Source organism: Leptonychotes weddellii, chromosome X, assembly GCF_054177405.1.
Source record: "Leptonychotes weddellii isolate Sample4059 chromosome X, ASM5417740v2, whole genome shotgun sequence".
In the NCBI taxonomy this organism is placed as follows: domain Eukaryota; kingdom Metazoa; phylum Chordata; class Mammalia; order Carnivora; family Phocidae; genus Leptonychotes; species Leptonychotes weddellii.
In genome coordinates this window covers 45849605-45865284 of record NC_138385.1, presented here as the reverse complement: position 1 = coordinate 45865284, position 15680 = coordinate 45849605, and the positions used below count along the sequence as shown (strand labels likewise).

Below are 15680 nucleotides of genomic sequence, written 5' to 3'. Positions count from 1 at the left end.
ATTGTGCAAGACTGTTGAATCACAGATCTGTACCTCTGAAGCAAATAATACATTATATGTTAAAAAAAAAAAAAAAGAAGAAGAAGATAGCAGGAGGGGAAGAATGAAGGGGGGGAAATTGGAGGAAATTGGAGGGGGAGATGAACCATGAGAGACTATGGACTCTGAAAAACAAGCTGAGGGTTCTAGAGGGGAGGGGGTAGGGGGATGTGTTAGTCTGGTGATGGGTATCAAGGAGGGCACGTTCTGCATGGAGCACTGGGTGTTATGCACAAACAATGAATCATGGAACACTACATCAAAAACTAATGACGTAATGTATGGTGATTAACATAATAAAAAAAGAAAAAATATACAGAAGTCTATGACTATATTATATTTTTAATTAGGCTCCATCCCCAGTGTGGAGCCCAATGCAGGGCTTGAACTCACAACCCTGAGATCAAGACCTGGATGCTTAACCAACTGAGCCATCCCAGTTCCCCTTGACTATATTATTTTTCTTTAAGTTGCAGAATCAGATAATTATGTGAAACAAATAAAACAAAGTATCCCTAAGCATTTGAAGAATGCTAACTTCTGAAGCATCCTAACAGCTCAATGACTCAATTTGCTGGCCAGAATTTTTTTCAGAAAACATTAACAGGGTGAATGTCTGTTAAGCTGACAGATTTCAACTGGTTTGCTGGCTTTTTCCCCCACCTGTATAATAATTCATTATTTAGAAGAGTATTTCAACCCATAACCAATTTGCAGTTTCATTTTAAAATTCTAGCACTTATAGAAATAGTAAATAATGTTATAATAAATTAATTCACAATTTCTCATTCAATAATTCTACATAAATATTTATTAGGTGCAAAATAGATAATAAGGCAATGAGAAGGCAATGATGAGTAAAATATGGCTCTTCTCCTCACAGTCATCTTCTTTCGTTTGAATATGTTTACATCTCACTTTTATAATTAGAAATTTAAAAGTAACCCTCATGCTTCATAAAATATTATTCTCTTCATTTGTTTTCTGGAAGATCCATATACTTTCTTAGTCATTCTACAGTTCTATGTCCAAGATCTAGGAAAATGGTCATACTCTGCATACTTTACAAAAGCACATTCTCAGTAGAATTGTACAGAATATTGTGTTATCAATGTCTAGACTTTCATAGGTATTAGTTACAATTCAACTTATTGTAAAAAGTACACACATAGACAATTATATCTGAAACATAACAAGCTCAGAAAATATATTAGCAAAATAAGGTGGTAGACTCCTGGTATCCAAGAAGATACTATTTAGATGGACTATTTAGATCGATAAATTAGAACTACTTTTTGTACTACCATAAGATATTTGCACCTCTATTATAACATTTTATTCATTTGGCCTGCTATTTACAGTGTGCTTACTTTATGTCTGTTTTAAGCACAGTGGAGAATACAGTGGTATAAAACATAGATAATTTTTTCAGGTTTTTATTATTTCAAGATTTTACTTAAATACCAGTTAGCTTACATTCAGTGCAATAGTAGTTTCTGGAGTAGAATTTAGTAATTCATCACTAAAAAACACTCAGTTCTCATAAAAACAACTGCCCCACTTAATAACCATCACATATTTAACCCATCACCCCACCCAACTCCCCTCTCTGATAACCATCAGTTTGTTCTCTAAGTTAAGAGACTATTTTTTGGCTTGCCTCTTTTTTTCCCCTATGTTTATAGGTTTTGTTTCTTAAATTCTTCATATGAGTGAAATCATGTGGTATTTTTCTTTCTGTGACTGACTTATTTTGCTTAGGATAAGACTCTCTAGCTCCATCCACGTCTTTGTGAATTTCATTCATTTTTATGCTGAGTGATATTCTATTGTGTATATATATACCACATCTTCTTTTTTTTTATTATGTTATGTTAATCACCATACATTACATCATTCGTTTTTGATGTAGTGTTCCATGATTCATTGTTTGCGTATAACACCCAGTTCTCCATTCAATTAGTGCCCTCTTTAATACTCATCACCAGGCTAACCCATCCCCCCACCCCCCTCCCCTCTAGAACCCTCAGTTTGTTTTTCAGAGTCCATAGTCTCTCATGGTTCATCTCCCCCACCTATTACCCCCCCTTCATTTCTCCCTTCCTACTATCTTCTTCTTTTTCTTTTTTAACATATATTATTTGTTTCAGAGGTACATGTCTGTGATTCAAAAGTCTTACACAATTCACAGTGCTCACCATAGCACATACACTCCCCCAATGTCTATCACCCAGCCACCCCATCCCTCCAACCCCCACCACTCCAGCAACACTCAGTTTGTTTCCTGAGATTAAGAATTCCTCATATCAGTGAGGTCATATGATACATGTCTTTCTCTTTTTGACTTATTTCACTCAGCATAATACCCTCCAGTTCCATCCACGTCATTGCAAATGGCAAGATTTCATTCCCTTTGATGGCTGCATAATATTCCATTGTGTATATATATATATATATTTGGGTATATATATATATACCACATCTTCTTTATCCATTCATTTCTCAATGGACATCTTGGCTCTTTCCATAGTATGGCTATTGTGGACATTGCTGCTATAAACATCAGGGTGCACATACCCCCTCAGATCACTACATTTGTATCTTTGGGGTAAATACCCAGTAGTGCAATTGCTGGGTCATAGGGCAGCTCTATTTTCAACTTTTTGAGGAACCTCCATACTGTTTTCCAGAGTGGTTGCACCAGCTTGCATTCCCACCAACAGTGTAGGAGGGTTCCCCTCTTTTCCCTCTTTGGTTAGGTTTATTCTTAGGTATCTTATTATTTTTGGTGCAACTGTAAATAGGATTACTTCTTTCATTTCTCTTTCTGCTGCTTCATTATTGGTGTATAGAACTGCAACAGATTTCTGTATATTGATTTTATATCCTGTGACTTTACTGAATTTGTGTATCAGTTCTAGCAATTTTTTTTGGTGGAGTCTTTTGGGTTTTCTTTATAGATTATCATGCCTTCTGCAAATAGTGAAAGTTTGAATTCTTCCTTACCAATTTAGAAGCATTGTATTTCTTTCTGATGTCTGCTTGCTGAGACTAGGACTTCCAGTACTATGTTAAATAACAGTGGTGATAGTGGACATCCTTGTTTGTTCTTGACCATAAAGGAAAAGTTCTCAGTTTTTTTCCCCATTGAGGATGATATTAGCTGTGGGTTTTTCATATATGGCCTTAATTATGTTGAGCTATATTCCCTCTGTCTCTACTTTGTTGAGGGTTTTATCATTAAAGGACTTTATACTTAGTGAAAAGCTTTTTATTTAACTATTGAAAGGATAATTTGGTCCTTATGCTTTCTTTTATCAATGTGGTACATCACATTGATTTATAAATATTGAACCACACTGACAGCTCAGGAATAAATCCCACTTGATCGTGGTGAATGATTCTTTAAATGTACTGTTGGATTTGATTTGCTAGTATTTTGTTGAGAATCTTTGAATCCATGTTCATCAAGGATATTGGCCAATTTTTTTTTTTTTTTTAGTGGAGTTTATCTGTCTTACCTTTGTCAAGGTAATTCTTGCTTCATGGAATAAGTTTGGAAAATTTCCTGCCATTTCTCTTTTTGGGAATAATTTGAGAAGAATAGGTATTAATTCTTTAAATGTGTTTTAGAATTCTCCTGGGAAGCCATCTGGCCCTGGACTTTTGTTCGTTGGGAGATTTTTGAAAAGTTCTTTGCTGGTTATCAATATGTTCAAGTTTTCTATTTCTTTTTGTTTCAGTTTTGGTTCCATTTATATGTTTCTAGGAATTTAACTATTTCTTCCAAGTCATCTGGTTTGTTAGCATGTAATTGTTCACAATGTTCTCTTATAATTGTTGGTATTTTTGTGGTGCTGGTTGTGATCTCTCCTCTCTCATTTGTTATTTTATTTATTTGAGTCCTTTCTGTTTTTGATAAATCTGGCTAGGGATTTATCAATTTTATTAATTTTTTCAAACCATTTCCTGGTCTGATTAATCTGTTCTATTTTTTTTTTAATTTTAGTTTCTATATCATTTATTTCTGCTCTAATCTTTATTATTTCTTTCCATCTGCTGGCTTTAGGCTTCATTTGTTGTTCTTTTTTATAACTCTTTTCATTGTAAAGTTAGGTTGTTGGAGATTTTTCTTGAAGTGGGCATGTATAGCTATATATTTCCTTCTTAGGACCACTTTGGCTGCATCCCAAAGGTTTTGGACTGTCATGTTTTCATTTTCATTTGTTTCCATGTATGTTTTTAAATTTCTTCTTTGATTTCCTGATTGACATATTCATTGTTTAGTAGCATGTTGTTTAACCTCCATGTATTTGTGGTCTTTCCATTTTTTTTTTTTCTTCTTCTTGTGGTTGACTTCAAGTTTTATAGCATTGTGATCCAAAAAGATGCATGGTATGAAGGCAGTTTTTTGTACTTTTTGAGGTCTGTTTTGTAACCTAGTACATGATCTATTCTGGAGAATGTCCCATGTGCACTTGAAAAGAATGTGTATTCTGCTGCTTTAAGATGAAATGTTCTGAATACATTTCTTAAGCTCATCTGGTCCATTGTGTCATTCAAAGCCATTGTTTCCTTATTGATTTTCTGCTTAGATGATCAGTCCTTTGATGTAAGTGGGGTATTAAATTCCCCTACTCCTATTGTAGTATTATCAATGAGATCCTTTATGTTACTTAGTAATTGCTTTATATATTTGATCAACCTTCAACTGATTGGATAAAGCCCACGCACATTAAGGAGGACAATTTACTTTACTCAGTCTATTGATTTAAATGTTAAACTCATCCAGAAACAGCCAAAATAATGTTTTACCAGGTATCTGGATAACCCATATATAGTCCAGCCAAATTGACACAAATTTACCATTATACCTACAAAAACAAGAGAGGAAAGGGAAAGTTATAGTTAGATTTATAGAAAACTGTATGTAAAATAACTACCAAAACTTTGAAAAAGATATTCATGCTGTTTCCAAGCATTTAAAATTCATTGCAAGTAGAAATTTAAAAATTTCTTCAGCCTCTCCACATTATGTATGAAGAAACTATGATGCAAAGTAGTAAAGTTACTTATTAAAGATTATACAGCTTATTAACCATAAAGTCAGAACTAAAACCAAAACCTTACAATTTCTATATTCTTTCTAAGAATACACTGGCATAATCTCCCCCCTTATCACCTGTATACATTACATGGAAGCTAGATAAAATTCAAACTGAACTTCAAAATGGAATTGGTGAAAGCATTTCTGATATATGACTGTTATAGAAACACCTCTGTACAATTGGTGATTCTGAGTTAGATGTCAAAGTACTTTGTGCATAGCTATTACTGAGTTATGTGGCAATATGGAGTTGATTCAAAACAGGCCCTTTTTCATCCTCTCACAAGGACTTCTGAACAAAGAAAATAGACCTTTAACATTCCCTGTGAAAGTAAAGAGCATAATAAGGAGGTGTTTATACAGGCATGGAGTCAGAACAGACTATTTGTTTTCAAGCTATTGTCACTGAGAGAAGGCATCTCTTCTTAACCTAACCAGCTTAGAAAAAACACTGCTCTTCTTTCAGGTGTAGACTTAAAATACTATGAATACATCCTCTAGTGGTGTGTGTGTGTGTGTGTGTTTAGTCATGGGTAACCAACACTTTCTTATGTTTCTGAAACTGTTCAGGTTTTTAAGCAAATATTAATATAAGACCATTCACATTTTTAGATATTTTGTAGAAATAACTACCAACCTGCATGAGAGGACTGATAAGATGCTGTCCCTTAATGAACCCCATCAAAATTTCCATAAGAACCTGAAAAAGATCATCATGAATTTCCTGGTATAAATTATTCTAGGACAAAGTGGCACATTCTCAGAAGTGGGCTAATCTGGGAGGGGGTGGGGTGAGTAGAGGGAACATAGAAGGAAGTGAGTTTAAATACTGCTTTTTCTCACTTGCTTGGGTTTAAGCTACAGATATTGTACTTAGGTTAAAGAACAAGCTGGGTTAGATATTTGCAAGTCCAGGTGGGAGGACTGTGAGCCTGCAAATTTAGCAGTGGCAGTGTGCTGTGGTAGCTGTTTTCCTGTGCTAAGTTGATTTACTTTAAGGTCTGATCTCATCATCCTGTCAGTGTGAGTTCCCACCTACACTGTTAGCTGCAGTTTTCTGTTTCAGCTAGAAAGCTAGAGTGCACCACAGGCAGTGGGGGAAGGGAGGGAAGCAAGAAAGACTGCTCTCAGCACTTGTGCTTTTGTTAGTTCTACAGAAGAGGCAGAGAAACAGGAGATAACAAAGGCTCCATTTCCTTTCTGTGAGAGAAGGCTTTTGTCTTTCCTCCTGCAACAATGTCAATGTCTGGCAAGGAAGAGTTTCATGTGAAACAGATCCTAAGGCTACATTGGAGGTGGTTTAGTCATCCCTCTCAAGGGTCGCCCAACACTGGAAACTGCCTTCAGCAGGAAGGATATGAGCATAGAGGGACCCCGGTTCAGGGCAGGTTGAACAACCATGCTCAGGACAGAAACAGACTGAAAAAAAGAACAATCCTTTCCACCCCAACATACTAACACCAGTGCCAGGACTCGCCCCTGACCATCAAAGAGCCTTTCAGAATTGGCACTCACAAAACTTGATAGAACATCTTCGAGCAAATGAAGATACTCCTAAAGCAGTTTCAGAAGAGAATTTGTTTAAAGAAGCCTGTGAGAAACACTTACAAGATTTGGAGATGATTGCTGATGATAACACAGAAGATTCTACAGTGAGGTAGGAGTTTTCAGTCACATAACTGAAAACCATAGACTAGGTTAACTTATTCTCTACAACTCTCATTTACTGTTTAAATAAAAGTGCTATAATTATGTGAATTTGTATGCAGCCAACCAGGGTTTATAAGAAACCCCCTCCTCTAAGTCTATAAAGAAAAACAGTAATTTTACATATGTTTTGATAATGAATGGGAAATATGTTTTAGGGTTGTGAGTTTACTTTTCTGATTCCATTCCAATTCTGTTAAGATTTCTGTTTTAGTGATAAGAGATATTTATTAGAATTACTAACTTTTTGTAAATATCCTCTGTGGCTTAGATGTTCATATACTTGTAATTCTCTGTGCCAGTGTAATAAATCACATAAATAGAAACTCTGACTTTTGTTGAGTTAGGCCAATTCTGACAAAATAAAAGCTCTAACTGCTCAGCACATTCTTATCTGTTCCTTAGTACATAGTTGCTGTATTTACACTCAATAAATACATTATCTTTATGTGAGAGTACAGAACAGCTTCCTTTCACATTTGAGATTTGTTTCAAATTATATTTGTTTCATGGATAGTTTACAATCATGAAAATATTTTGCATAAAGCAAGTAATGAAATGTGCTTATAGCAGCAATGTCTGAACGTAGGAAATGGAACATGTCAGCTATTTCAGGACATTAAAATGAAATAAGAAGTGATAGTAAAGTATAGCTTTAGTATAGCTCATAAAATATTTGACTTAGTCTTATTTTTGTGTCCATTAGTACTGTTTGAGTGAAAGAAAATTATGTTCTGTACTCTAATCTTGTCCAATATAACAACCTAGTAGATTTTTACTTTTTTTCTTTTTCATTATCAGATTTTATTTCCCCCATATATGTAGACACAACTGATGATCTTGTTAATGTAATTAAGGTGTAAAAGAGCCATAAGAAAACAAGTATTTTTGATATATTTTAAATTATATAACAGTTCAACATGAAGCTATGCTTATTTATTTGGAAATAATCTTTATTTATTTGGTGTACTGTGTCTCTACATAAGTACAGAGGAGAAGGACTGGTAAATTTGTTTCTAGATATAAGGTTTCTTTTTTCTCCCAATGTATCTGCCTGACACTTCCTTGCTTCCATAAATTCAAAACAAAATATCAGCAGAAAAAGCAACATAACATTATGACAAATGGCAATCAACTGTGCCAAATGATGCCTTTGTAGGAACTCAGTTTTCCTGTTGCTATGTAAACATGCAAAAGACTGTGAAATGACTTTAAGTATAATATTGGATTGTACGTGATACAGATATTTTAAGAAATAGTGTATATATTAATTTTCCTAAATATTTTGTGATTACCCAAGAATATGCTATATAACTGCTGGGATAGCAGGTTGTATTTAATAGAACTAATTTTACTTTCAAAATGATATGTAATCCATGCTTTTAGAGTCAGCACATTTTCAAATGAACTCTCTTCACCGTGAATAACAATTTCAAAAACTGCTGAATTTAGAGATTAATATTAATGCATTTGACTCTGTTGTAGAGAAATTTAAATTATCCATTGTGACCTCCTGATAAAATTTTTTGAAGATTCCTGAATTTATTTGCCAGCATGAGAATATATTCACAATAAATTAGTTGCTAAAAAATGTTGGATAAAATGTCAAATATAAAGTGTCACCAAGTAATATTTTTAAAATATATATTTTATTCCTGATAGTTTTCATGTTTTAAAGAAATGTTCTGTTAAATATTCTATGGTTACAGTAGAAAGTTAATATTTTCTTAAATTAAATAGAGGAAGTAGATTTATAGGTGTGCCAAGATATTTTAAGCAAAAGAGAAGTAAATTAATTAAAATATGATGGTTTATTAATCTATCATTAGCCGTTCTGGATTATGTCTTGATTAAGAAGAGTTTGAGAGGGAACTTTCTATGTCTTGCTTCTCTAATGCCTCTCTTCAACAAGATTGGGGAGCAAGAGGAAAGAATCCTGAGAAGTTGACAACAGCCTGGCATTCCCTCTTGTGGTAAACGAACAAACTAAGTAACAAGGCAGTCAGTGTGGAGGATTATCAGACTACTACAAGATGGACTTTGACACTCTTGGCAAAGTAAGGGTATCTAAGCCATCCTGCTTTCTACAAATATTGCAGAAAATTAATAGAGAATGGACTAAATTATTAGCATGCAACATAACTGAATAACCTACAATTATTCTTAACACAAATAAGAAATCCAAAGTATTAAAGTTGTACATAAGTGATGAATTACTAAATTCTACACTTGAAACTAATATTACATTGTATGTTAACTAACTGGAATTTAAATAAAAATTTGGAGAGAGAAATAAATAAATAGTTAAATTAATATATTGGTTTGAATATTTAAAAAAACCAAATACATTTCTATGTGATTGAATTGTAAGTATGTACTTCATTTAGGAACAGCACCATATCATGATCCCACACTGTAACTATGTGCATACCAGTATGCCAGTCATTATCATTTTTTGTCTTAGTTATCTACTAACTCTACATCTTTGCTTCATCACAACTACCTTGTTCAGTGTCCTTTCTTTTCTTTATTTCAACCTCAGCATTCCAAAAACCAGAACAAATATTTTAACAGTGTGCTATGATCATGCTTCTCATATGACATATATTGATTTTTGTTTGTTTATTCATTTGTTTTTAGATTCCACCTATGAATGAAATCACATGGTATTTGTCATTCTCAATCTGACGTCATTCACTTAGCAAAATTTTTTACACTGCATTATTCCATAGAAATTATTATTTCACAGAAATAAGGAACAAACAACAATTTGTAGTTTATAGAAAGCTTAAGGTTAAATCCTTCTGCTTATGATTTAAAATGTACTGTACAAAATTATAGAAATTGTTTAATTGCTTTACCAAATTTAGAGTATTTTAACAAATAATTTAATATTAATGCAATGATTCCAAGCCATTTTAGAGATGGGACATCTATTGGTTGATTTTAAATCTTTGCTAGTTACAGCCTCATTCCTTATAATGAGGTACCATGGTCCTCATGTTTCATTTCTAATGGTGTAGTATTGCATATATATTTAACTTAAAATTAATTAAAATATGTTTAACATTTGAAAAATTTGGGACTCCTTTCCATCTAGGGATCTAGCAATATGTTAGGTCCATGTTCCTTTAAATATTATGATTAAGCATCTCTATATTTGTTATTTCTTTTTTTACTTTCAATTAGCCAACATATAATAAAAATTTAAAAGATAAACTATAAGCTAAAGTACTAAGTGACTGATAACAATTGTTATTTCTGATATTTGAAAGGCAACTATTTCCCTTCTGCATTTGGAAATAGAAATAAAAGACAAAATGTGTGGTACTATTTAATATGTGACTTCAAGAACATCATATTAATATCAACCTGTTACACATCGCCTAAATGTTCAGTCACTTAGTACTTCATAGTTTATTTTTTAAATTTGTATGTCTTCTTTATCACTTTTGTAAGACATCTTCTTAATAGTAATCTCATTGATGTCTTTCCTATGACTTTGTAAGTAAAAATTACTTGCAGTGTTATAGGCATATCAGTATAAAACTTTTATATTTGAAGATGAAAAACTGAAATCAAGGTGGAGAAGTGAGGAACAGTAGGTCCCTAATTAAAAAGAAAACCTCAGGTAGAAATGTAATATTCTACAAGATGAACCTGGAACATTTTGTTGCCATAAAGTAAGAAAGTCCTCAAAAAATAATGATGGGGGCTATGTCATGTCAAAGGGACACAGGAGCCAACTAAAAAAGTTCTCATTGACCAAAGCCAGAACAATTTTACCAACAAAATAAAATACTGTTTGATTATAAACCAAAGTAAAAAATAAATATTCATAAGTCCATATTGATATGAATAAGTGATTGAATAAATAGAGCAAAGACAAATGTATTATGCAGAAAAATTCCATATGATTTATGTACATAATCTGCCCTCAAGGAGGTGGAGGTGACTACTGTTCTTTAAGTGTGGGCTGCACATAAACTTCTTTCTGAAAAGTGATACAATATAGAACTGTTGGTGTGGTGGGGGAAGTAAATTTACAGTAGAGAAACCTAACAAATACTACCTCAGCCAGGTAATTAAATTTAACATCAGAAGTGCTCAGTCATTTTGATAGTACATACACTTGGTATGATGTGATGATTCTGGTACTTTAGTTCTGTCCTTTTCTCCCACAAAACCTATAACTTCCCCAGTCTAATAATGAGAAAAACCATCAGACAAATCCAAATAGAGGAACATTTAAAAAGTTCCTGGTTTGTAATCTTCAAACTATTAATGTCATAACAAAAGGGGCCCCTGGGTGGCTCAGTCAGTTGAGTGGCCCACTGTTGGTTTCAGCTCATGTCAGGATCTCAGGGTCCTGGGACCAAGCTTCACATCAGACTCCATGCCCAGCAGGGAGTCTGCTCCAGGATTCTCTCTCTCCCTCTGCCCCTCCTCTCACTTGCTGTCTCTCTGTAAAATAAATAAATGAGTCTAAAAAGAAAAGGAAAGTCTGAGAAACTGTCACAAGCAAGAAAATCTTAAGAAGACATGATTATGTGGAGCAGAAAAAAGACCTTAGGTAAAAACTGAGGAAATCTGAATAAAGAATGGATTTTAGTTAATAATAATGTGACAGTATTGGTTAGTTAATTGTAACAAATGTGTCATACTAATATAAGATATTAATAATAATGGAAACTGGGTGTGGGGTTTATGGAGACTTTCTATACAATTATTAGATTATCACAATTTTTCTGTAAAAAAGCACAATATTTTAGCAAGTGCTATCCTAGTATGTAGATTCCATGAATCAATAGTAGAAGACCACCCAAGTTTAAAAACTTGTTTATTTGTTTTCTTTAGTTTTGTTCCTTGGCAACTGATTAAAAGGATATTAAATCAAAACAGTGAGCTGTTACCTCCTCCATGCAAAAATCCTATACGTTGGCCACAAGATAATATCCTAAAGGCAATCCTAGGGAAGGAAGCTAAAGTTATGAGAACATCTGAAAGCTATATGCCATTTCTAGTCCTATCTTGATGATATGGACTGTGGTTATCATTTGGTGTGGATCAATCTTTAATGGCATAGAAACTAATAAGGTCATGTTTGGGTATAATAATAAGCTAATAGAAATCATTTTTTTATTTAATCATTGAGTACACCATGGATACTAACAAATTGACATATATTTACTGGTGCTTCAAATGAAACATAACCTTTTTCCCCCCATTTCTTTACATTACTGTCTATGGCTTATCTCTCAGGAAGAAAACAACATCACATACAAAAACAAGCTTATATATATATATATATATATATATATATATATCCCTCCATTCTAAAATGGAAAATATAGCAATTGAGAATATTCTTTTTTTAAATTTTTTTTTATTTTTTAAGTAGGCTCCATGCCCAGCATGGAGCCCAATGCTGGGCTTGAACTCGTGACCCTGAGATCAAGACCTGAGCCAAGAGCAAGTGTCAGATGTCCAACTGACTGAGGCACCCAGGCATCCCAGGCATTGAGTATATTCTGTTCATGGTGATTCCGTTCCATTCATATTATAATTTTACTTAAGAGAATGGAAAATGTGTTGCCCTGGTGGTCAAGAAATAAGATATTTGTAAATACACTTAAAAAGAACTATCTAAGACAAGGTAACTAAAAGTAAGAAAATTGTAATCAGGTAGTTTTCAGTTAACTGATATTTTAGGATGAAACATACTAGTGAAATTTAAAACAAAAAGCATTACATAAGTTTTTACTCTGAAACACAGTAAAATAACACAGTATTTCCCAAATCAATGTATAGATACAATATTTACATATTGCTAGACTTTGCAGTGGAAAAGAGCAATACCAGTGGTCATGTTCTTTAAACATGAAGTGTTTATCAGAAGTGGGGGAGATAGGGGAAGATGGCAGAGTAGGAGGACCCTACATTTATCTTACCCCATGTATACAATTAGATAACACTCACATCAATGTTAATAACCCAGAAAATGACCCAAAAATGGGCAGGCTGAACTCCACAACCAAAGGTAGTGAAGAGGTCACATCAAAGAAAGTAGGAAAGGTGGAGATGTGATTTGAGACCTAAATGGACTGTGGCCCTCTGTGGACAGGAAGGAGCCAGGGGCATGATGAAGAGCAAGAAACATGATCACACCAGAGACACATCACAAGGAAGGCAAACCCCCATAACATCTGGCTTTGAAAGTGAGAGGGTCTGAATTTCATGAGTTCTTACAACCAGTGGGACTTAAAGCCTGGAATTCTAAAAACCAGAGGGCTTGGCTCTGGGAGAGCTCTGAGAACCTTAGGAAGCTGAGTCCCTGCCCATAAAGAGGCAGCATGCCAAACAGCCTGAACAGATATAGCGTAGATATAGCATAGAACCAGCATAGTTATAACATAGATATAGCATAGAACCAGCAGTTATATAAATGCCTGGGGAGAGTGATTTACTCATTACAGAACATTTCCAAGAGAGATAAGGATATCAGGGAGACTCCTTCAGGAACAAAGTAGCTTGCAGGTGCCAATTCCCCCCATCCATCAGGGTAAACAACAACCTCCAGGAATGAGCACTGTGCCGACATTCACTACCTAACATGCTCACACCAAGCCCTGACCCCCCCCACCCTTCAGCTGATCTACCCTTTCCAGTCACCCTTGCTTCAGTCCCAGGACCATGGGTCCCATCCCTCACAGAAGACCAGTACAGACCTTACCAGCACCCTCTCTTGACCCATGCCTTTTGTGGGCTTTCAGTCCTGATGGCTACAGTGGCCACAGCAATGGTTGTGATAGCAGCAGTGGACACTACAGAACCCTGAGATGCACCTTGCAAAAATGTGTGCTCCAACCACACATACTGTGCAGATTCACTTAGGCCAACCCATCTTGGAAGTGGGGGTTCCAGGTTGCATTTAGCAAGCAGACTAGCCTATACATTGTTAAAATGCACCCCACACCTACAAGGGACCAAGCACTGCCTACAACAGGTGAAGAGTTACTGCAGACAACCAGCCTGAAGGGAAAAACAACCAGAACACAAAAGGGCACACGCAATACACACAGGAATTACTCCCCGAAGTGCCAGGTCCTAGGGAATAGAGGACACTGCACTGCAGGGGGCTATAACACCTCTTCTTCATAAGACCATTACCTTCAAGATCAGAACACATAGCTGGCATTTCCTACCACACAGAAACAGACACAGAGAGTTAGACAAAATGAGGAGACAGAGAAATATTTCACAAATGAAATAATAAGACAAATATTTCACAAATGAAATAATAGGACAAAGAGACCTAAGCCAAATAGATATAATTAATATGCATGATAGAAAATTTAAAGCAATGATAATAAAGATAATCACTAGACTTGAGAAAAGAGTAGAGGACATCAACAAGACCCTTAACAAAAAAACAAAAAAGAACCAATCAGAGATAAAGAACACAATAAATGAAATTTATTTATTTATTTAATTATGTTATGTTAATCACCATATATTACATCATTAGTTTTTGATGTAGTGTTCCATGATTCATTGTTTGCCTATAACACCAGTGTTCTATTCAGTATGTGCCCTCTTTAATACCCATCACCAGGCTAACCCATCCCCCCATCCCCTCCCCTCTAGAACCCTCAGTTTGTTTCTCAGAGTCCATAGTCTCTCATGGTTCGTCTCCCGCTCCAATTTCCACCCCTTCATTTTTCCCTTCCTGCTATTTTCTTCTTCTTTTTTTTTTAAACATATAATGTATTATTTATTTCAGAGGTACAGGTCTGTGATTCAGCAGACTTATACAATTCACAGCACTCACCATAGCACATACCCTTCCCAATGTCTATCACCCAGCCACCCCATCCCTCCCACCCCCCCACCACTCCAGCAACCCTCAGTTTGTTTCCTGAGATTAAGAATTCCTCATATCAGTGAGGTCGTATGATACATGTCTTTCTCTGATTGACTTATTTCGCTCAGCGTAATACCCTCCAGTTCCATCCACGTCATTGCAAATGGCAAAATTTCATTCCTTTTGATGGCTGCATAATATTCCATTGCATATATATATCACAACTTCTTTATCCATTCATCTATCAGTGGACATCTTGGCTCTTTCCATAGTATGGCTATTGTGGAAATTGCTGCTATAAATACCAGGGTGCATGTATCCCTTCAGATCCCTACATTTGTATCTTTGGGGTAAATACCCAGTAGTGCAATTGCTGGGTCATAGGGCAGCTCTAATTTCAACTTTTTGAGGAACCTCCATACTGTTTCCCAGTGTGGCTGCACCAGCTTGTATTCCCACCAACAATGTAGGAGGGTTCTCCTTTTTCCGCATCCCTGCCAACATCTGTTGTTTTCTGACTTGTTAATTTTAGCCATTCTGACTGGTGTGAGGTGGTATCTTATTGAGGTTTTGGTTTGGGTTTCCCTGAGGCTGAGCGATGTTGAGCACTTTTTCATGTGTCTGTTGGCCATTTGGATGTCTTCTTTGAAAAAAATATCTGTTCATGTCTTCTGCCCATTTCTTGATTGGATCATTTGTTCTTTGGGTGTTGAGTTTAAGAAGTTCTTTATAGATTTTGGATACTAGCCCTTTATCTGATATGTCATTTGCAAATATCTTCTCCCATTCTGTGGGTTGTCTTTTGGTTCTGTTGACTGTTTCTTTTGCTGTGCAAAAGTTTTTATCTTGATGAGGTCCCAATAGTTCATTTTTGCCCTTGCTTCCCTTGCCTTTGGAGATGTTTCTAGGAAGAAGTTGCTGTGGCTGAGGTCAAAGAGGTTGCTGCATGTGTTCTCCTTTAGG

The 15680-nt window shown here is 35.1% G+C and overlaps 1 protein-coding gene across 1 annotated transcript in view; it reads left to right on the top strand.

Annotated features, from left to right (window-relative positions):
• The first annotated feature begins 6330 nt into the window (after positions 1 to 6330).
• Positions 6331 to 15680, top strand: part of KLHL4 (kelch like family member 4) — a 135263-nt gene continuing 125913 nt past the window's right edge. The window contains 2 exon segments of the mRNA XM_081809323.1: positions 6331 to 6572; positions 6575 to 6803. Of these exon segments, the coding sequence (XP_081665449.1) occupies positions 6383 to 6572; positions 6575 to 6803 (419 nt within the window). The 5' untranslated portion in view covers positions 6331 to 6382.